Here is a 21,719-nt window from a genome sequence, read left to right as displayed (position 1 = left end):
TAGTTTGACATTTGTCACTTGATTTAATTTCAATTAGTTCGCAATACATTATTGATTCTGGAGAGACACAGGATACATTTTCTCTTATTTGCACTTCGTAATGTTACACATTTTCATCAAAAAATTGAGGCTATATCAAAAACAAAATTTCACTCCGACATGACTTCTATGTTTGTCTCTCTCTTTCATGGCCTACCCTAAACAAAAATTTTCTGGCTCACATGATACTATTGACGTCCCAAATAATTTGCCCGCGACAATAGAAATGGAAATTTTTATACCAAAAAAAAAACAAAATTCGCTTAATTAGAGACTTTACTAAATGAAAATGGTGAATGCGCTAATAAAAAATAATGTAAACCAAACTATTTATTTTATACCGGTACGGGACATCCTGAACATCCTTGAAATCCTGACTTACACAGCTAAATTTTTAAGAAATTGTCTTAAAAAAGTTATTTTTACAAAGTGCACTTAACCATATTTAAAGTACTTACACTTTATTAATATACAACGTGTTTATAAATGTTTCTAGCATCAAGGGTGGCTATGAAATGTCAAAGAAATTTGCCGCTCATTACAAATGTGGGTTTCGATTTGTCAACTGACATTTGCAGTTAACCTCAAACATGAAGCAAAGTAAGTTTTGAGAAATAAACTGTTCCAGTTGTAGTTTAAAACCTGAAAATCGAAAACTTGGGCATAAAACCGTCACTAAAACGTCACTGAAGTAAGTAACATTATAAATATTTTCCTGATAGTTATAGTCACTATGAAAACAAAGCGGCAAAATAATGTACGACATGAATTCCAAAGCCACGCTTGATGCTAGAAACATTTATAAACACCTTGTAGTAGAAAACTGGTCCTTCAAATTTGTTAACTTCAATCATGAACAACGACAAAATAACAGTAAAATGCAATCAAATTTGATTTCAAAATATTAAAAAGGCGACGCATAAAACGACGTCTTGAATCGTTTTTTTTTGGTAAATTTGAATGGGAAATTCTGCATTAAAATCTAATTGTAAGTTGATTGCCGTATCGCACAATGTTCAGGCGTTTATACCAGGTGTTTATAAATGTTTCTAGCATCAAGGGTGGCTATGAAATGTCAAAGAATTTTGCCGCTCATTACAAATGTGGCTTTAGATTTGTCAACTGACAGTTGTAGGTAACCTCAATCATAGAGCAAAGTAAGTTTTGAAAAGAAAATTTTTCTAGTTGTGGTTTTAAAAATCAAAAACTTGGACCCAAAACCGTAACTAAAACGTCATTGAAGTAAGTAACATTATAAATAATTTTCATGATAGTTATATTCACTATGAGAACAAAGCGGCAAAATAGTGTACGACAGGAATTCCAAAGCCACGCTTGATGCTAGAAACATTTATAAACACCTTGTAGTATTCAAACTACAAGTAGTTAAAGTTGACCATTCACAGCGCATCTTCTTGCAATTTAAGGAAAAATTTTCGCAGCTAACGTAGCAACAGAATGCTATCCAGCAATTTATAAGCTGATTGGCCAACTTAAGGTGCTTCAAACTCAAAAACAGTAAGGGCACATTGTGCGATACGACAATCAACGCAGATTTTGATGGAAAATTCCTCATTGAAAGGAAGTGCAAGCGTTCTGGGACACCTGTATGTACAGTTGCGAACACTGAATTTCGAATATTTAAGTCATTTAGCTTCTATAAAGCTTTAGCATTCTAAATTCTAAAAGAAGTATGAAAAACTAATGTTTAATTCAAAACTAACAAGGAATAATTAACCCCAATCCACGTACTTTCTACACCACTGGCAAAAAGCGCACTTGGAATGACTTGTTTCCTAAGCAACCAGCAACTCGATTTTTGGTTCACTTTAGATCAGTGGCACACGAGTAAATTTATTGAAATTTTTGTGTAATTTTATCTCGAAAACAAAAGACTTTTACTACAACTTTTTTCTCTTCATAGGCTCAATTTGTGAAGGAATTACCACACTCTTTTTGTTCATGCATTTCAAAAACATTCTGTAGATAGACATAAGTGTATTAAAATTATTATTTCTAACGTCGGTTATAATGACAATAAAGCTTTAATTGCATTAAATTTTTCCATGTGGCAGAAAAACAGCCCAAAATTCTGTGTTACCAACTGTATGTAGATTATGTGAAGTAAATTAAAGCCGCTTTAGACGTTTTGTTAGCTGGTGCCTAGAATTTTTTGCTCTCGACTGGTATTTATCAAGTGAAGGGAGGGTGCTAAAAATTCAACTGTTTGTACAAAGAAACCACCGAGTTTACGAAATTAGAGAGATTAGGTTGAATTAAAAATGGTGGATGCGCCAAACATTCAAATCTTCATCTGTAATAAAATCGCGCTGACGTTGTTTTTATTTTTTCGTTTTTTTTTTGTTATCCTAGATCTAATACACCGTTTTCAAATTGTTGTCTAGTAGACTATGAGATTTTGGGTCATTTTTTGAGAGATTTGAGATTTGAGAGATTAAAATATGATCATGATGACAGTTTGCTCATAATGAAACTTTCTTTTTAAGTGTAAAACTTAATTAAAGGGCTCTATAAGTTTAAATGAGCAACCGGCAACGAGAATGTTTATTGAAACCACAGATTCACAAAAATTTGCAGTTCCAAACCTCAAAATTATAGTAGAGAAAAGATGTACGTCAATTTCAGTGAAAGCTGACTAGACAACAAATCAAAATGAACACAAATTAGTTGCAATTCCTTTTTCGCCGCTCGCAATGTGTTTAAACTAGCTGTCACAGTTAAAATTATTAAAAATCCATAAAATATAAGGTTGGGAAAAATGATAAACATTTAGGAAAACCGAGAAACATAATTAAAGCAAAACTACTCGATTTTGAGAACTAACAATGTCTGAACTATGTCATTCGGAATTAGAAGTAAAATTTAAATGAATAGCCTATAGATTCTAACTATGTTCACATAAAAACTGGAATTTTGCCGATGAAACCATATAATTTAACTAAAAATTGAAAATTTGACGCCTTACAAAAATTATCTGCAGGAAAAATGATGATAAAGCTTAGGCTTGAGGTCACCTACAAATGTAAGTTGAAAAAAGTTACTAATGACTTTTTAATTAGCATAAAATTTCTTGGACATTGTGTAATGGAGAATTCCCGCTTTGAAAATTTCATTTTTTCTCAGAGAAATAATTTCGGTAAATTGACAAACGATAGAAAAGGTCTCTTTAGACATTTGTCTATTCTGGGCTTTATTTTTTTATACAGGGTGATTTTTTAAAAACGGCAGGCGTTGTAGAATTTTTATTTATGAACCGAATTCAAAAATTTAAAAAGCAAATTAAATGATTTTTATTTCCTATAAACTGATGATTTTAAAATTTTTCTAAATGTCTTAGTATCTTTTGGGTGATACTCAACTTTCTTATTTTAAATTGGCACCCATATTTTTTTTCATAATTTGGAAGATATTAATTTTCTTGATTCAGAAATGTGTAATATGTTCTACTTTTACAAAAAATATTTAAAAAAAATATCAAAAATGAAAAAATTTAGGCAATAAAAGTTAATAAAATCTAGGCGCGTGGCGTCAAATAACACAATACCGTTATTCTAATGTCAAATAGCAGCAAATAACAGAAAAAACAAGTTTTCTTTCAACAAGATGGGGCTACACCTTACAATGCACAATGCATTTCTCGTAGGTTTCAATTGTGCAATGAAAAAAACAGGATGGCGTTTCAACAGTATTTTAATTAAATTAGGTAAATGTTTTTTCTGATTTGTAATTATTATTGTCTTTTGTTAATAATAATTTAAAAAAAAATGCCAATCCTTTCTGTTATTTGCTGCTTTTTGACATTACAATAACGGCATTCTTTAATTTGACACCATGCACCTAGATTTTATTAACTTTTATTGCTTTTTTTTCAATTTTGATAATTTTTTTAAAAATATTTTTTGTAAAAGTAGAACATATTTCATATTTTTGAATCAAGAAAATTAATATCTTCCAAATTATGACAAAAAAAATATGGGTTCCAATTTAAAATAAGAAAGTTGAGTATCGGCCTAAAGATACTAAGACATTTAGAAAAATTTTAAAATCATTAGTTTATAGTAAATTAAAAACCATTTATTTTGTTTTTTAAATTTTTGAAATCGGTTCATAAATAAAAATTCTACAACGCCTGCCGTTTTTAAAAAATCACCCTGTATCAATGATGGGTTCATCCTTTATTAATGTTTTTTATTTGTAAAATATTTACGAGTATTACCTACGTGTACAGAGTGTTTTTGAAATGCATGTACAAAACAGTTCTGCGCGATTCCAAAAGAAGTATGAAGTATGAAAACCAATTAAATTAAAAACTGCCAAGATAAAATTAACCCTAATCTACGTACTTTCTTCACCACTGGCAAAAAACGACTTGTTTCCTAAGCAACTAACAACTAAACTTTGTTAATTTTTAAACCAGTGGCGCACAAACAAGTTTATTGAAATTCTTGTGTAATTTTATGTCGAAAACAAAAAGCTTTAATAAAACTTTTTTCTCTTAATAGGCTCAACTTGTGACAAGGAATTAGCACACTCTTTTTGAACGTGGATTTTAAAAACACCTGTATTTGCTTACGGTTACAGAATTTTGGGCAAGATTTGTATGACACTACAAAAAAATACTGTAATGCCTACTTTACTAACTATCATTATGATTGATATACGGCCGCGGACAAAAAATCTTAGACTTCAATGTCATTGAATTGTCACAATTCACTGCCTCAAGTGTACATTACATGGACAAAAAAAATCCAATTTATGCTCTTACAAAATTCCCTTAAACCTCTGAAAGCTGCAAGAATCTGGCAACACCGCCTGATAAAACCGCTCTTTCCTTGCCAGTTAACGAACGCATTTATTATGGTTCTGCAAAAGGCGTAACGGAACCGTTTAGCTCGCAGGTGAATAAATTCCTCTCTACAAAACCTGTTTCCTCACCTGAAGCGCGCCTATGCATACTAAACATTTCGTCCTCATTACCGCCAGAGGCAAAGTTGGTAAAACCGACGAGTTATTACGAAAGAATTGTGTCAGATGCGTCGTCACCCGAAAATACGCGATGATTGCACAAGGGGCGCAAAGGTTCTCCAATTTTAAATCGAGCAGGCGGTTCATTGTGTCTTTGTTTTTCTTTCCAATGACCGCAGCTCAGCCTTGAACAACAAATACATTATTTATTGTTTTAAGAATCATCACGAGCATCTATTAGCTATGCAAAGTAGGTAGTAAAATGTTACTTCAAGACCAGGACATTTGGCGTCTTGAAAAACAAGGCAGAAACTTACAAATTTAACTGTTTTCCCAAAAGTCAACAACCGAGCATTAATTTTTATGCACCCCAAAAGTACCCAAATATCTGTTGCTCACCAAAAATGGCTTTATATTTCTGAACCAGATCAATTGGTGCATGCAAAAAAAAGGAAAAACAACACCAAATCAAAGAGGTGTATTTGGCGCCTTACAAAACAAGGCAGGATCCTAAAAATTTATGTTTTCCCAAAAGTTAACAACCGAAAAAGGACATAAAATCCTTCAAAAATTATAATTTTTAATGCGACCAAATAATACTCGCAAGTTTCTTTTCTTGTTTATAAATCAATAGCCCATCAGAATTTGGGCACATAAAAAAACTGTGGAAAATCATCTAAAACCAAACATAATTACGTTAAAAGCACCCAAAAAACCTTACAGCATTTCTTGTTTTGAGAAACACCAAACTGGATTTTTACTTCTAGACCAATCCATTGGCGCATGCAAAAAATTCACCGCTCGGAATGGCGACTGGTAAAAATATTAGATCAAAGTTTTTGTTTTTAAATTCCCCAAAATGGCTTTTTATTTCTGAATCAAACAAATTGGGGCATTTAAAAATTATCGAAATTTTGCCAAACCCGAGATGGATTTTTTTATTTCTGGGCCATGGCATTTGGGCACATTAAAAATCCAATAAAAATGAAGGAAATTAGTCTCAAAACGTATTAAAATCATTGAAAAAGAAGTCAAAATTTCTCATTTTTAGATACCTTAAAATGGCTTTTCATTGATGGACTAGGATAATAACTGGTAAAATAAAAAAACTGTGTCAACAGTTTTGTTGCTGAATATTTCACCTGTGCCAGATGGAACCAAGCCCGGATTAAGAAAATTTGAGGCCCGGGGCTAAATTGTTAAACGGGGCCCCCTCAAAAAAAATATAGTCGATTCACAACTCGCTTTGCTGATTTAAGGCTGTTCTACCCCTCAACTAAAATTCGTGTTTTGAAAAATATGCAACCCAACGTACTAACCATTTGACACATGCCAATCATCCATAAGGGTGAAAATCGTCTGTAAAATTAGCATATTTTCTACCACAGTTTAGCAATAAACCAGGCAGATGAATTTGCCTTGCTTGGAGTTTGTTTCGAACGTTTTCCCGATTTTGAAATATTATGTCCCTCGAAAATAATAAATGAATAATAAAGAGAAATAATAAATGATGGCATCATCTAATAAACTTTATATTTCAAGTAAAAAATGTTTCGTTAAAAATGTGTATCATCTCAATTTTATTTTCAAAATTACACTGTGCGACAAATTCAAATTAATTAATTAACATAAGTAATTAAAAAAAAAAACATAGAAAATAGATTCTTTTTCTATTTTACTTATGATTTTAATGTATGTATGGTTATCAATATTTAAAATACACATAAAAAACTAGAATTAAAAAAAATATATGCAAATCATAACTTGCTTAGCCGCCAACTTTGATACAATTTTTTTACTCTTTATTACAAAATTCGATTTTTTTACAATAATTTTAAATTGATCGAATTTGACAATGTACAGACTTTTATTTTGGAAACAAAAATGTTTAAAACTTACAAAGTCATAAAATTTTACTTTTAAAATTAAATATAAAATTTAGTTGACTTGCTGTTACCGGCATATGTTTTATCAAAAGGTGGGCTACCTATAGAACATAACAGTTTTTTGGTTACTAAAACTTTGTCACGCAGTGTTTTAATTGATAATAAATTTAAATAAATTAGATTTAGATATTAGTTCATCTTGTCATTTCTTGTGTTTCAACGAATCCACGGGTATGTAATAAAATCAATTCTACCAAATTTTAAAATGGATATTTGGGTACTTCCGAATAACACAAAATATTACAGGTAGGTAAAGAATATGTTCTAGAGCTACAATTTTTTTTATAAAATTGGAAAAACACTCGATAACGATTTTTTTTTTCGATAAATCGCTTATGTCAAAGGTATTTTTACCATGGCAACATAGAAGGTGGTGTGCGGTGGGGTCTTAATAATGTAAAAATTAGATGTAAAAGTTGTTTTTAATCGCGGAAAATGCAAGATTGTAGAAAAAATATTGTGTGTATTTCGAGCGCAAATTCAAATTGCCGTTTTCGAGAGGTTGCCGCGCAACTTTAGACTTTTTGTCTCTTTCAATCGGCAATGTAAATTTTTACGCTCTTAATACACAAATAGCTATTAAAATTTGTGTAGTTGTACTTTTGCCATCAGCTACTTATATTAACGTGAGTTTCAAAATTATGAAAGGTATCCATTGATCTGGAAGGATTCTAAGTAATACTGGTGTATTAAATTTTAACACTAATTTGTTTTTACTTTTTATACGTGGACGTCAAAAAACTACGCATGACGAAAAATTAAAAAATTACATATTTTGACATAACTAAATATTTCAAAAATTGAGAACAAATGTCCACCTCAATGAATGTTTTCATCATTTTGGAAAAGTTTAAAAAGTTGCTACAGTAGCACAATTTGAGATATGTATAAAGAAATCATTGAAAATGTAAAATCATGTTTATTTCATTATCATTATCATTATCATCATTATTTTAACAAAGTTGGGGAAATTACCATAACACAGAAGTAACAATATAGAGCTATGCTGGTATCTAAAAATCAAATAGTTACGGGAGCGCTAAAAAGCTTTCAATCGTCTAATCTTTTTATTTTAACCTGACGGTCATGTATGAGAGACAACTCGGTGCTGACCTTTTTGGTCTTATGGCTACTTGAGAAAACATTCTACCCTGCCTGCGGCAAAAGACCAAATGGCCAAATATGCAATAAAATGCATAACAATCAATGTATGAAATGCAATTAATCCGTTGTCCTATATAGAATAGATTGTTTAAATGCAATGTTGTAATGCAAGTTATTAATTGAAGTCTACTTCAAGAGTCAAAAGCGATTTTTTTGTCAACAAAGATGAGTTTGATTGCACTAAATCTAAACTCAAAATACTACACTCAACTGAGAAAAAAAAAAGGTTCTGAACAGTGACTTTTTAATTATACTATCGATTGAAAATCATTTGCAATCGTTTATCTAATTATTAAAATGTCGACAAAATGTATTAAAATTTATTTTTAGAAATCTTGCATGAGGGTTAAAATGTTATTATATTCAGATGCGGCAGTCTTCAATTCTTGGTATGTAAGAAGTAGGTATAAAGTTGGCGTCCCAATGGTCAATCGCCGGCCGGCCGAGTTGTAATTGTCAAACCGTGATTAGGATTAGAGACCCCCTGTTGTGAGGGGCTGTAAATCATGGCAACATTGAAGTGTTGGTTGCCGACTTTTTGAAAATTGGGGAACATTTTTACATTACATTTTATTTTTTTCTAAAGAAACTATTCATGTGGGGAAAAAACCAAGGAGTTTCCCGGATGTAGAATAAAATCCCTCATCTATCGAGTCGTAGTTCAAGCAAAAATTCCTAAAACTGTGCCCGTAAAACGACATGGCGTTTTTTCAGTTTTTATTTTTTTTAAATAAATTTATAAGAAAATTTTGAAAATCAAAGAGTTTCCCGTGTACATTTCGATATTATCTACAGGTGCAAAAAAAATCAAAACTCCAACTCCTTATTTGTGGCCGTAAAAAGTAATGGCGTTTTGCGCTATTTCCTATGCACTTCGGCCGGGGTAGGACAGAGCCTTTTAAGAGACGATTAGGTTTTAAACGCCCACCGAGCAACATAGTGTTAAAGAAACTAAACTGTAGATACATACATAGTATATTTTTTTGGATAATGTTACATAAGATAAAGTTACAAAGGTTTCTTTCTTGATTTAGTAGATGCAAATTCATCTATTACATCGCTAAAATCAATTGAGCGAACCAAGTCACACTCAATTGACAACAGAGCCAAAGCTAAAATTCTGTCTTGTCCCATTGAGGAGCGATATTTATTTTTAATATATGCTAACTTATTAAAAGATCTTTCACCTTCACAATTCGTTATGGGCATACATAAGTATATTCTCAAAAGAATAAACACATTTGGAAAAACTTGAGCCAAATTGTGAAGGTCTACCAGTCGGAGAAAGTCTTGAGGAGATCGCGGATCATCTTTGCTACTGTTTAAAAATTTTGAAAAATGAAGTAATTCATTCTTAAGACCATCTGTAAGATCATTTTGATAAATTTTTAAAACTTTTTCGGATGAGGCTATAATCTCCTCATCAGAAATAGTTCTCAATCTTGTGAGAAATCCAAAAAGGTCTGTAATGTAATTGTATGCTTCATATCGCCTTCTAAGCTCCTGAGTAAGTTTGTCTAAAATTACGTTAAAACATTCAATACGGAATTTATCTCGACCACACAACTTCGTATGTTCACCACCATCGTCTTCACGAGATTTTCTAATGATCATACGTATTTTGAGATCACTGTATTCAAGAATTTGGCCTGTTGAGTTTCTTACAAGTTCTTTGGCTTTTTCTTCCATTATATCAATTTGTTCACGTAAGCTTTGAACAAACTGAACCAGTGAATTGAGCATTTCGCATCCTACAACAACATCTAATGTTGGCTTTTGCAAAAATGTACTTGTTGCATTAAAACGTTCTAGAACTGTATGCCAGATGATCGTCAAAAAGGCAATTTCTAGTTTGTCCATTTTCTTTTTTAAGGATGTTGCTTCCGCTTGAGTATCTTTTTTTTCTTCATTGTCACTTGCTATCGAAGAGAGTACACTATACATTTCCTTGTAATTTAAGGCTAGTGATTTACAGGCATCTTCTCTGGACGACCATCTTGTTGCTGAAAGTGATTTCACAACAAATATTCCTTTTACGGCTTCAATCCTGCGTTTTAGCAGATAATATCTGTGTGTTGACGCAGTAAAAAAACTGTATACTTTTTGTAGAAAACCAAAGAAATTCGTTGCTTCTAAGCATTGATCTACACTAGATTGGCCGACCAAGTTTAATGAATGTGCAGCACATGGAATATAATGTGCTAACTTATTCTTCTTTTTTATTTCAGCTTGTAGACCATGGTATTTGCCTGACATATTGCTAGCATTGTCATACGTCTGTCCTCGACAATTGGATAATTCTATCTTGTTTGTTTTCAATACTTTTTTTATCACACCAAAAATAGACTTTCCTTTATGGCTGTGAATTGGAACAAAGCAAAGAAATCTTTCGTAAATAGTATCTTTAAAGCAATACCGCAAAATGACGGTCAGTTGATCAACGTGTGACATGTCAGGAGTAGAGTCTACGATTATTGAATAATATTTTGCAGTTTGCAACTGTTGTATTATTTCATTAAGCACTTTGTTTTTTAACACAGTGATAAATTCTTCACAGATAGTAGGAAACATTACCTGTTCCTTTTCCAGAAAATTTTTCAATATGGCTGCTTAGAAATGGGTCGAATTTGGCGATGAGCTCGAGTATACCAAAGTAGTTTCCATTTTCTGGAGATCCAAATTTTTCATTGGTACCTCCAAAAGCTAGTCCTCGTTCAGAAAGAAGTTTAATTACTTCAACCACTCGCTTCAATACATTTTTCCAATACTCCACTTCTGTTCTATATAAATTTGCCATTTTTTTATCGACATGTTGCGAATTGTTTGGTCGGGAAATCCATGTTAACATATATTTCGGATGATCAGAGCTGTTTTCATGTTCATTTGGAGAATCCTGTTTTAACAAAGGAATTTTCACTGGTGTTGTTGAAAAGTTTGCACAAAAAACAGAACACACTTCCGGTAGAGCTTGAATACATCAACCAGTCTCTTTTAAATACTTCTCCGTTGGGATGATACAATAATTTTAGAGACAACAGTCTGTTTTGGTTTTGTATTTTCTCAAAGATTTCTCAAAATTGTCGCCATGGTTATGAAAATAAGTTATTCCTTTCTGTACACATTCACTGATAAATACGTCGTCAATCACCGACGGCCATAAAGCTAGATCTTTATTTATTTCTTGGCATTTGAAATCAGTGTTATCCAACGATCGCAAAGCTGTTGAAGAGCAAGGTAAACTATCCATGTTATCTTCATCTATTGGTAAAGCAACTTTAGATAAATTATAAAAAGTATTGTCGGTTTCGGATGTGGAAGTTTTTGGTTTGAAAATATTCGTCAATTCCATTGCATTTTTTGATGTTTCTTCCAAAGCTGTTTCTCGACTCTCTAATTCACGAAAGAAACTGGTTAGTTTGGGATTTTTTTCGGCTTGTTTTAATTTTTCTTGTCGTTTCTGTTGAAAAATGTAATAAAGGTCAATAAAATATAAAAATTATGTAGGAGTAGAATTTACCTTACGCTTAGCAGCGCCACTTTCATATTTTCTAAAAGACATTGTAAATTTTTAGCAGTAATAAGTAAATATGCTCAATACAAAATTACAATACACAAGCAATCAAGCACTGTGCAAAAATGAATCTGACCATAATCTGATATTTTTATTTCAAGAGCAAATCCGGATGTGACTTCATCGAAGCGACCGAACAATTTCTAGAAAACTATCTTTCGTTTTCATCGAATCCATAAACATAAAATCGGCAATCTAATTATTGTAGTTTCTTCGAAAACATGCTTGCTGACTTATGGAACTTTACAAGAAGTTCCGTATTAGATCTGTACATTTTTCAATTTCTATATCAAGAAGGGGCCCCTATAAAAGTGGGGCCCGGTGCTACAGCACCCTTAGACCGCCCCCCCCCCCCCCCCCCTTAGTCCGGACTTGGATGGAACCGCTGCAAACTCAAAAGATCTAAGGTCTACTATTGCTTTTCGAGGCACATAAAATATTAGTATTAATATTACCAGTACAATTAGGCACTTTAAAAACATAGTAAAACAAACCAAAAAAAAGCAATGAAACAACAGGAAAAAATTCAAAACTATATTAAAAACCCAAAGTTGCACTAAAGCAATTTAGTGTAATGAATAAGAATCGACTAAAAATCTAAAACTTATCTAAAACTTGTCTAAACCTAAAACCAAAAATCTAAAACCAAATCAATATTTCCCGAGTTAATAACAAAAAAAAGTGCAAAACATTCTCCGTTTTCATTCAGACAACAGCATCTCAGTTTGACTTTGCTCTATGATTGAGGTTAACAAATGTCAGTTGAAAAATCTAAACCCACATTTATGATAAGCGGCAAATTTTTTTGACATTTCATAGCCACCCTTGATGCTAGAAACATTTATAACCACTTGTATGTAATAAGAATTTTCATAACGTCTTGAAAACACTTAGGAGAATCACATTTTTTAAAGTGTGAATCATGGACAAAGTTTTTAGCGATTTCTAGCTCTTCTTTGCGAATTCAAGCCAGAAAACGGCGAAAATCAGCGAAAAATCGCCGTTTTGCATCGAAATAAGCGAATTTCTTTAAGAAATCTGATGAATTCGTGCAGATTTCTGCTGTTTCCTTGCAATTCAGCCGATGATTCTTGATAAAAATTGATGGTTTTGTAGATTTCTAGCTCTTCTTTGCGAATTCAAGCCAGAAAACGGCGAAAATCAGCGAAAATCCGTCGTTTTGCATCGAAATAAGCGAATTTCTTTAAGAAATCTGATGAATTCGTGCAGATTTCTGCTGTTTCCTTGCAATTCAGCCAATGATTCTTGATAAAAATTGGTGGTTTTGTAGATTTCTAGCTCGTCTTTGCGAATTCAAGCCAGAAAACGGCGAAAATCAGCGAAAAATCGTCGTTTTGCATCGAAATAAGCGAATTTCTTTAAGAAATCTGATGAATTCGTGCAGATTTCTGCTGTTTCCTTGCAATTCAGCCGACGATTCTTGATAAAAATTGATGGTTTTGTAGATTTCTAGCTCTTCTTTGCGAATTCAAGCCAGAAAACGGCGAAAATCAGCGAAAAATCGTCGTTTTGCATCGAAATAAGCGAATTTCTTTAAGAAATCTGATGAATTCGTGCAGATTTCTGCTGTTTCCTTGCAATTCAGCCGACGATTCTTGATAAAAATTGATGGTTTTGTAGATTTCTAGCTCTTCTTTGCGAATTCAAGCCAGAAAACGGCGAAAATCAGCGAAAAATCGTCGTTTTGCATCGAAATAAGCGAATTTCTTTAAGAAATCTGATGAATTCGTGCAGACTTCTGCTGTTTCCTTGCAATTCAGCCGACGATTCTTGATAAAAATTGATGGTTTTGTAGATTTCTAGCTCTTCTTTGCGAATTCAAGCCAGAAAACGGCGAGAATCAGCGAAAAATCGTCGTTTTGCATCGAAATAAGCGAATTTCTGAAATCTGATGAATTCGTGCAGATTTCTGCTGTTTCCTTGCAATTCAGCCAATGATTCTTGATAAAAATTTGTGGTTTTGCAGATTTCTAGCTCTTCTTTGCGAATTCAAGCCAGAAAACGGCGAAAATCAGCAAAAAATCGTCGTTTTGCATCGAAATAAGCGAATTTCTTTAAGATATTTGATGAATTCGTGCAGATTTCTGCTGTTTCCTTGCAATTCAGCCAATGATTCTTGATAAAAATTGATGGTTTTGTAGATTTCTACCTCTTCTTTGCGAATTCAAGCCAGAAAACGGCGAAAATCAGCAAAAAATCGTCGTTTTGCATCGAAATAAGCAAATTTCTTTAAGAAATCTGATGAATTCGTGCAGATTTCTGCTGTTTCGTTACAATTCAGCCAATGATTCTTGATAAAAATTGATGGTTTTGTAGATTTCGAGCTCTTGTTTGTGAATTGAAGCCAGAAAACTACAAAAATCAGCGAGAACTCATTGTTTTACATCGAAATAAGCGGATTTCTCTAAGAATTTTGATGATTTCGTGCAGATTTCTGCTGTTTCCTTGCAATTCAGCCAATGATTCTTGATAAAAATTGGTGGTTTTGTAGATTTCTAGCTCGTCTTTGCGAATTCAAGCCAGAAAACGGCGAAAATCAGCGAAAAATCGTCGTTTTGCATCGAAATAAGCGAATTTCTTTAAGAAATCTGATGAATTCGTGCAGATTTCTGCTGTTTCCTTGCAATTCAGCCGACGATTCTTGATAAAAATTGATGGTTTTGTAGATTTCTAGCTCTTCTTTGCGAATTCAAGCCAGAAAACGGCGAAAATCAGCGAAAAATCGTCGTTTTGCATCGAAATAAGCGAATTTCTTTAAGAAATCTGATGAATTCGTGCAGATTTCTGCTGTTTCCTTGCAATTCAGCCGACGATTCTTGATAAAAATTGATGGTTTTGTAGATTTCTAGCTCTTCTTTGCGAATTCAAGCCAGAAAACGGCGAAAATCAGCGAAAAATCGTCGTTTTGCATCGAAATAAGCGAATTTCTTTAAGAAATCTGATGAATTCGTGCAGACTTCTGCTGTTTCCTTGCAATTCAGCCGACGATTCTTGATAAAAATTGATGGTTTTGTAGATTTCTAGCTCTTCTTTGCGAATTCAAGCCAGAAAACGGCGAGAATCAGCGAAAAATCGTCGTTTTGCATCGAAATAAGCGAATTTCTGAAATCTGATGAATTCGTGCAGATTTCTGCTGTTTCCTTGCAATTCAGCCAATGATTCTTGATAAAAATTTGTGGTTTTGCAGATTTCTAGCTCTTCTTTGCGAATTCAAGCCAGAAAACGGCGAAAATCAGCAAAAAATCGTCGTTTTGCATCGAAATAAGCGAATTTCTTTAAGATATTTGATGAATTCGTGCAGATTTCTGCTGTTTCCTTGCAATTCAGCCAATGATTCTTGATAAAAATTGATGGTTTTGTAGATTTCTACCTCTTCTTTGCGAATTCAAGCCAGAAAACGGCGAAAATCAGCAAAAAATCGTCGTTTTGCATCGAAATAAGCAAATTTCTTTAAGAAATCTGATGAATTCGTGCAGATTTCTGCTGTTTCGTTACAATTCAGCCAATGATTCTTGATAAAAATTGATGGTTTTGTAGATTTCGAGCTCTTGTTTGTGAATTGAAGCCAGAAAACTACAAAAATCAGCGAGAACTCATTGTTTTACATCGAAATAAGCGGATTTCTCTAAGAATTTTGATGATTTCGTGCAGATTTCTGCTGTTTCCTTGCAATTCAGCCAATGATTCTTGATAAAAATTGGTGGTTTTGTAGATTTCTAGCTCTTCTTTGCGAATTCAAGCCAGAAAACGGCGAAAATCAGCGAAAAATCGTCGTTTTGCATCGAAATAAGCGAATTTCTTTAAGAAATCTGATGAATTCGTGCAGATTTCTGCTGTTTCGTTACAATTCAGCCAATGATTCTTGATAAAAATTGATGGTTTTGTAGATTTCGAGCTCTTGTTTGTGAATTGAAGCCAGAAAACTACAAAAATCAGCGAGAACTCATTGTTTTACATCGAAATAAGCGGATTTCTCTAAGAATTTTGATGATTTCGTGCAGATTTCTGCTGTTTCCTTGCAATTCAGCCAATGATTCTTGATAAAAATTGGTGGTTTTGTAGATTTCTAGCTCTTCTTTGCGAATTCAAGCCAGAAAACGGCGAAAATCAGCGAAAAATCGTCGTTTTGCATCGAAATAAGCGAATTTCTTTAAGAAATCTGATGAATTCGTGCAGATTTCTGCTGTTTCGTTACAATTCAGCCAATGATTCTTGATAAAAATTGATGGTTTTGTAGATTTCGAGCTCTTGTTTGTGAATTCAAGCCAGAAAACTACAAAAATCAGCGAGAACTCATTGTTTTACATCGAAATAAGCGGATTTCTCTAAGAAATCTGATGAGCTCGTGCAGATTTCTGCTGTTTCCTTGCAATTCAGCCAATGATTCTTGATAAAAATTGATGGTTTTGTAGATTTCTACCTCTTCTTTGCGAATTCAAGCCAGAAAACGGCGAAAATCAGCGAAAAATCGTCGTTTTGCATCGAAATAAGCGAATTTCTTTAAGAAATCTGATGAATTCGTGCAGATTTCTGCTGTTTCCTTGCAATTCAGCCAATGATTCTTGATAAAAATTGGTGGTTTTGTAGATTTCTAGCTCTTCTTTGCGAATTCAAGCCAGAAAACGGCGAGAATCAGCGAAAAATCGTCGTTTTGCATCGAAATAAGCGAATTTCTGAAATCTGATGAATTCGTGCAGATTTCTGCTGTTTCCTTGCAATTCAGCCAATGATTCTTGATAAAAATTTGTGGTTTTGCAGATTTCTAGCTCTTCTTTGCGAATTCAAGCCAGAAAACGGCGAAAATCAGCAAAAAATCGTCGTTTTGCATCGAAATAAGCGAATTTCTTTAAGATATTTGATGAATTCGTGCAGATTTCTGCTGTTTCGTTACAATTCAGCCAATGATTCTTGATAAAAATTGATGGTTTTGTAGATTTCGAGCTCTTGTTTGTGAATTCAAGCCAGAAAACTACAAAAATCAGCGAGAACTCATTGTTTTACATCGAAATAAGCGGATTTCTCTAAGAAATCTGATGAGCTCGTGCAGATTTCTGCTGTTTCCTTGCAATTCAGCCAATGATTCTTGATAAAAATTGATGGTTTTGTAGATTTCTAGCTCTTCTTTGGAACTTCAAGCCAGAAAACGGCGAGAATCAGCGAAAAATCGTCGTTTTGCATCGAAATAAGCGAATTTCTTTAAAATATCTAATGAATTCGTGCAGATTTCTGCTGTTTCCTTGCAATTCAGCCAATGATTCTTGATAAAAATTGGTGGTTTTGTAGATTTCTTGCTTTTCTTTGCGAATTCAAGCCAGAAAACGGCGAAAATCAGCGAAAAAGCGTCGTTTTGCATCGAAATAAGCAAATTTCTTTAAGAAATCTGATGAATTCGTGCAGATTTCTGCTGTTTCCTTGCAATTCAGCCAATGATTCTTGATAAAAATTGGTGGTTTTGTAGATTTCTTGCTTTTCTTTGCGAATTCAAGCCAGAAAACGGCGAAAATCAGCGAAAAATCGTCGTTTTGCATCGAAATAAGCGAATTTCTTTAAGAAATCTGATGAGTTCGTGCAGATTTCTGCTGTTTCCTTGCAATTCAGCCAATGATTCTTGATAAAAATTGATGGTTTTGTAGATTTCGAGCTCTTCTTTGCGAATTCAAGCCAGAAAATTGCGAAAATTTGACAGTTTCCTGTTTGACTGACTTCTAACGGTTTATTATTAAAGTCACTGTAACAGTTTAGTGATTGGTAATTATCATCTGCTGGTACTAAACGCGTACCATATAGTGGAGAAAATGCGCATCAGACAGAGACACAAGATTGCTTTACAATGGGACAAATTCTACCATTAGACTTGGCGATCTCGATGTTATCTCTGTCCAGAAGTTACATTTCACTACCTACGATGCAACCAGTAATACACCTTTGGCAAATTAAATTGAATTTCCGTTTCTTGGTGCGTCTCAGTTTTTCCGCGTAAGTTAACGCCCGAGTTTCTATTGTGTTAGATTGTAAGATTTTACCAACATTGGTACGAAAAACTGAATTTTCTCTTGCGAGTTATACAACCAACCCAGCGAACCTTCACACCTGTTACATTACCTCTTCCTCCCACTTGTCTCCTGCCCAAAAAATGCTTTGTAGTTTGTTTTGCATTGTCAACTGTTGTGATCTCAGCAAACAAACTCTTCAGACATCATAAAACACCTCCAATTCGCCTCGAAAAGGTGAGTAACTTCTTCGTCTTTGATGAGCACAAGAACTCCGCCCATGTCCCATTAATTCTGCTAAATTAAGTCATAATTGCACGTGCCTTATTTGGAAATTACGCGACGAGTGAAACGGGTTTCCCCATTTACGTGAAATCCCTTTGAAGAAATAAGATCTGGTAGTGTCAGTGGTGATTTCAATGCTAGAGCGTGGATGAAAAGCAAAGAAAGGTAATGTGGGGTAATTGTGCTTTTGGAGAGGATAATTGACTTTATTTAGAAGACTGTGGTGGTTTTAAGACGAAGATTGTCGATGAGACGATTTTCTTGCTGAGGTCGCGCTTATTTGACACCTGTTTGTTAACAATTACAGAATAGGTGGCCTTGTGGAGCTAATTACTTATTTATTTGTAATTAAGATTGTTAGGAAATTCAGAATCTCTTACTTGGTTTTGTTTCTTTGATTGTATTATAATGATGTCATTATTGTTAGTTACAGTCGAACCTTTCAAGCAAGGACATATTGTACGGTCATGAATGTTAGTTTATATTAATCTAGTGGGCTGGCCCTACCAGCTTACTGGATAATAATCCAATCAAGTCAAAATTCAAAATGGCGCCTCAACCTAACCAAACTTTCGTTGTTTCAGATGCGCCCCCTACCCGCCATAGTTGTTCTTTTCACAATCGCCCACCTCAGTGCTGCCAACGTCTACCAATGCCACACCAAACTCCTCAAAGGCTGCATCTGTGGCAACATCTACTACGACTCCCAGACAATGTTCACAGTCAATTGTACCAACCTCTCCTTCCAGAATACCAACATGCTCCAACAGCTCCCTGAACAAACTCAGATGTTGATTTTCACCGGGAATCACATCCCGGTGCTAGACATGAATATCTTCGGCGAAGAAGCTTATTTGAGTGACTTGAAGGTGATTGATATGACCAATAATGGAATTCGTGAGATTAAAGGGAAGGCGTTTCATCACGTTCCAAGTGTTGAACGTTTGATCCTTAACCATAATAACATCTCGATTTCGAACGAAGATGAAGGGAATTTCCATCATCCGAGAGTTTTTTCGAATTTCTATAATCTGAAGGAGTTGCATTTAACGAACGCTTTTGCTGATAACACTGACGCGGCTCTGGCCAACGATCTGCATGACATCTTCGTCAACAGTAATCTAACGAAACTGTATAAACTCCACTTGGAACAGAATGAAATCAAGAATTTTAAAGACGAGAACGTCTTCTGTGATCTCCCCGATTTACACGACATTTACCTCGGCGACAACAACATCCCCAGTCTTAATTTTAACGTGCGTTGTTTGAAAAAACTAAGATATTTGGACCTAGAAAACAACAATATCACCAGACTAAGCCAACACGATTTAAGCTCCTTTGAGAGTTTGGTCACGAAAACAAAACAGTTTACTCTGGAGATCCGGGGAAACCCCTTTCGATGTGACCAAGCAATCAGAGAGTTGTATAACTGGTTGCTTGATACGAAAGTGGAAGTTCGAAACAAGGATCATTTGGAGTGTCACCAAGCTAAATATGGAAACAAGTACATTTTAAATTTGAAAAACTTAGCCATTGCAAAACGAGCGAAGATTTCACAGGCTGTTACTGTTTTGGTAGTGGTATCAGCTTTTATTTTGGTAACACTGTTGGCAGCGTATGCTTACGTTAAAAAGGATAAAATGAAGAGTAGGTTTGCGCCTGTTTTGGAAGCTTTGACTAGGAAGGTGCATTATACGACTATTGAGTCACAAGACGTGTAACTGTGTTCTTAAATGTGTTCCTAACTATTTATTAAGACCGTACTGCTTTTATAACGTGATTTACATTTTTTAATTTGTAGTTGTTGGTGCTTTTTTATTTACTACTTTGTGTAGTCTGTAAATCTATACTAATGTGCAATTATCGTATCTAGATGTAAATATAGTTTAATGATCCCTGTAAATAACTTTGATAATAAAATTATTAATGAATCTTCGTCGATTTTGATCTTATTTCGTCTTCTAATGTGTAGACATTTCTACTCCGGCTTCTGGCAAATATCAACGAACTCTCAAAATGTTGCAGAGTAAATCAGACTTCCAGCTAAAATTCAATTGGCCCAAAAGGTAGGCGGAGTTAAACCAAAGTTATAAAATTCTGACTATAAATTTAGTAACTTTTATTTTTGAGCTGTGTAACTAAGGTTATAACTTTTCTAGTGTAATGCCTTGTAGAACAGATCTCATCAAAATGATAGTTTTTAGTTTGTCATTAAAGGTAAATAAAGTCCGTTTTTAAAAAAAAAAAACACCAACACCGCAATGTTCCCCTGCATTACAACCGGCAACGTTGCCTAGGGAGATTTTTGGTGAGAAAATAATTGTCAAATTTTTGACATTTCTGAAAATTAGGCAGTGTTTTCGTTAAAAACGTTTCTTTTACAGCCTGTTGGATTGCAAATCAAAGGATTTAATAGTGAAAAGACTCGGCACAGTCTGAAAGGCCGCTTTGTGTAATCAAATTGTCAATTAGGCAACTAACCTATTTGATTTTATAACCAAAAAGTCACCATCGACGACGTTGCCGGTTGTAAAGTGGTGGGAGAGTGCGGTGTTGGTGGTTTTTTTAATAAAAAAACGGACTTTAGTTATTTTCCAAACGAAAAAGAAGAAAATCATCAGAGCTCCGAATCAGATTCAACTAGTTCATCGATTTCATCTTCTGAATTTGACTCTGTTATAGTTTGTACGGTGAGAGATTGAATGACAGAAAAGTCACTAAATCTACGCGATAAAAAGTGTACCATACGCGCGAAATTTAAAATAACAAAATAACCCTAGTTACTGACAACCCTGTCAACCCATTTCGGGTAGGAATTTAGTGTTTTTAGTGTATTTTGTAGCATAATTTGCTACCAACCTATATGTCAACTGTCGAAATCTCCCAATCTCTCACCGGATATACTATAGTGTTACAATGATTGAAGGAAATATTGTCTACAGCTGCGTCTCCCATGAATGCTGACCAGTCTTGCCTAATTAATTTTTCGCAGTGTGAAACAAAGTTTTTCCGGTTGTTTAATGTGCATTGCGAAATTGATTTTAACCATTTTTTTCTTTCTTTTTTTCTTAACCATTTCTGACTTTCTTCCTTCCGATTTCTGCAGGAAAATATTCTGTTTTCTACCTTGTGAAACTGGTTGTCTTGTAATAGTTGATTCCATCTCGTTTTATTGCCAAATTTGAATGACAAATTTATTTGACAGACAGTGATGCCAATGTTCAATTCCTAGTTATTTAAAAAATCCAATGTGGCGAGACAAAAGTATCCGTTAGTTACTTCTACCGAACGTGAATCGCTAATATGTGCTTCCGATATTAAGTTGGTAAGACTGATATAATAAAAAAAATAGAATCGATTACAACACGATTCCAAAATGTGATTTTTATAATTTTAAGGATTCGCCGCTTATTTTGCATTGCATTTACACTTTTGATACCAATTGCCAACATGACAATTTTTGATGAGCCAACTAAAGAATAATAAAAGCCACTAAATTATAGTTTAAATCTAAAACTCATTTTTTCTACAAATAATTTTTTGTATACCATTATGTCATTACTATCAGTTCACTCATTAAAAAGTTAAGTTGGCAGCAGCCCCTAGCGATTTTTATCCGTAACAGTTGACAGCGAAAGCGTTTGGCCTTGACGCAACTGTGGCATGCGTAGAAGCTAATCGTCTTACGGAAGAACACCAATACTTGTTAAATCTCTA

At 33.9% G+C, this 21,719-nt stretch overlaps 2 protein-coding genes across 3 annotated transcripts; one reads left to right on the top strand and one right to left on the bottom strand.

The window, feature by feature from the left end:
- Positions 1–9,180: 9,180 nt before the first annotated feature.
- Positions 9,181–11,883, bottom strand: LOC148176204 (zinc finger MYM-type protein 1-like). The gene is made up of 7 exons (XM_088035027.1): positions 11,845–11,883; positions 11,742–11,788; positions 11,653–11,683; positions 11,172–11,592; positions 10,710–11,102; positions 9,226–10,657; positions 9,181–9,184 (listed from the first exon to the last, which is right to left on the bottom strand). The coding sequence occupies exons 1-7, from the start codon at positions 11,881–11,883 to the stop codon at positions 9,181–9,183; spliced, it is 2,367 nt and encodes a 788-aa protein (XP_087891153.1).
- Positions 11,884–17,668: 5,785 nt separating this feature from the next.
- On the top strand, positions 17,669–19,935 carry LOC148176203 (trophoblast glycoprotein). Of its 2 annotated transcripts, none has more exons than XM_088034683.1 (2): positions 17,669–17,954; positions 18,587–19,935. In XM_088034683.1, the coding sequence occupies exon 2, from the start codon at positions 18,587–18,589 to the stop codon at positions 19,721–19,723; it is 1,137 nt and encodes a 378-aa protein (XP_087890809.1). In that variant the 5' UTR covers positions 17,669–17,954; the 3' UTR covers positions 19,724–19,935. The 2 variants fall into 2 exon arrangements, with proteins under 2 accessions (XP_087890809.1, XP_087890810.1); XM_088034684.1 differs by lacking the exon at positions 17,669–17,954 and adding an exon at positions 17,961–18,167.
- Positions 19,936–21,719: the final 1,784 nt, after the last annotated feature.

The sequence above is a fragment of the Gnatocerus cornutus genome, chromosome 4, assembly GCF_029298725.1.
Source record: "Gnatocerus cornutus isolate USDA-ARS CGAHR chromosome 4, icGnaCorn1.1, whole genome shotgun sequence".
In the NCBI taxonomy this organism is placed as follows: Eukaryota; Metazoa; Arthropoda; class Insecta; order Coleoptera; family Tenebrionidae; genus Gnatocerus; species Gnatocerus cornutus.
Note: the sequence above shows the minus strand (reverse complement) of the source record. Positions and strands in the feature narration are given on the sequence as shown.

Coding starts and splice junctions, on each gene's coding strand:
- LOC148176204 (XM_088035027.1), bottom strand. CDS start 11,883: ATGGATTCGATGAAAACGAAAGATAGTTTTCTAGAAATT. Junction 11,789..11,844: donor AAGATAGTTTTCTAGAAATT/GTTCGGTCGCTT, acceptor TAAAAATATCAG/ATTATGGTCAGATTCATTTT. Junction 10,658..10,709: donor ATTTTCTGGAAAAGGAACAG/GTAATGTTTCCT, acceptor TAAAAAACAAAG/TGCTTAATGAAATAATACAA.
- LOC148176203 (XM_088034683.1), top strand. CDS start 18,587: ATGCGCCCCCTACCCGCCATAGTTGTTCTTTTCACAATCGCCCACCTC.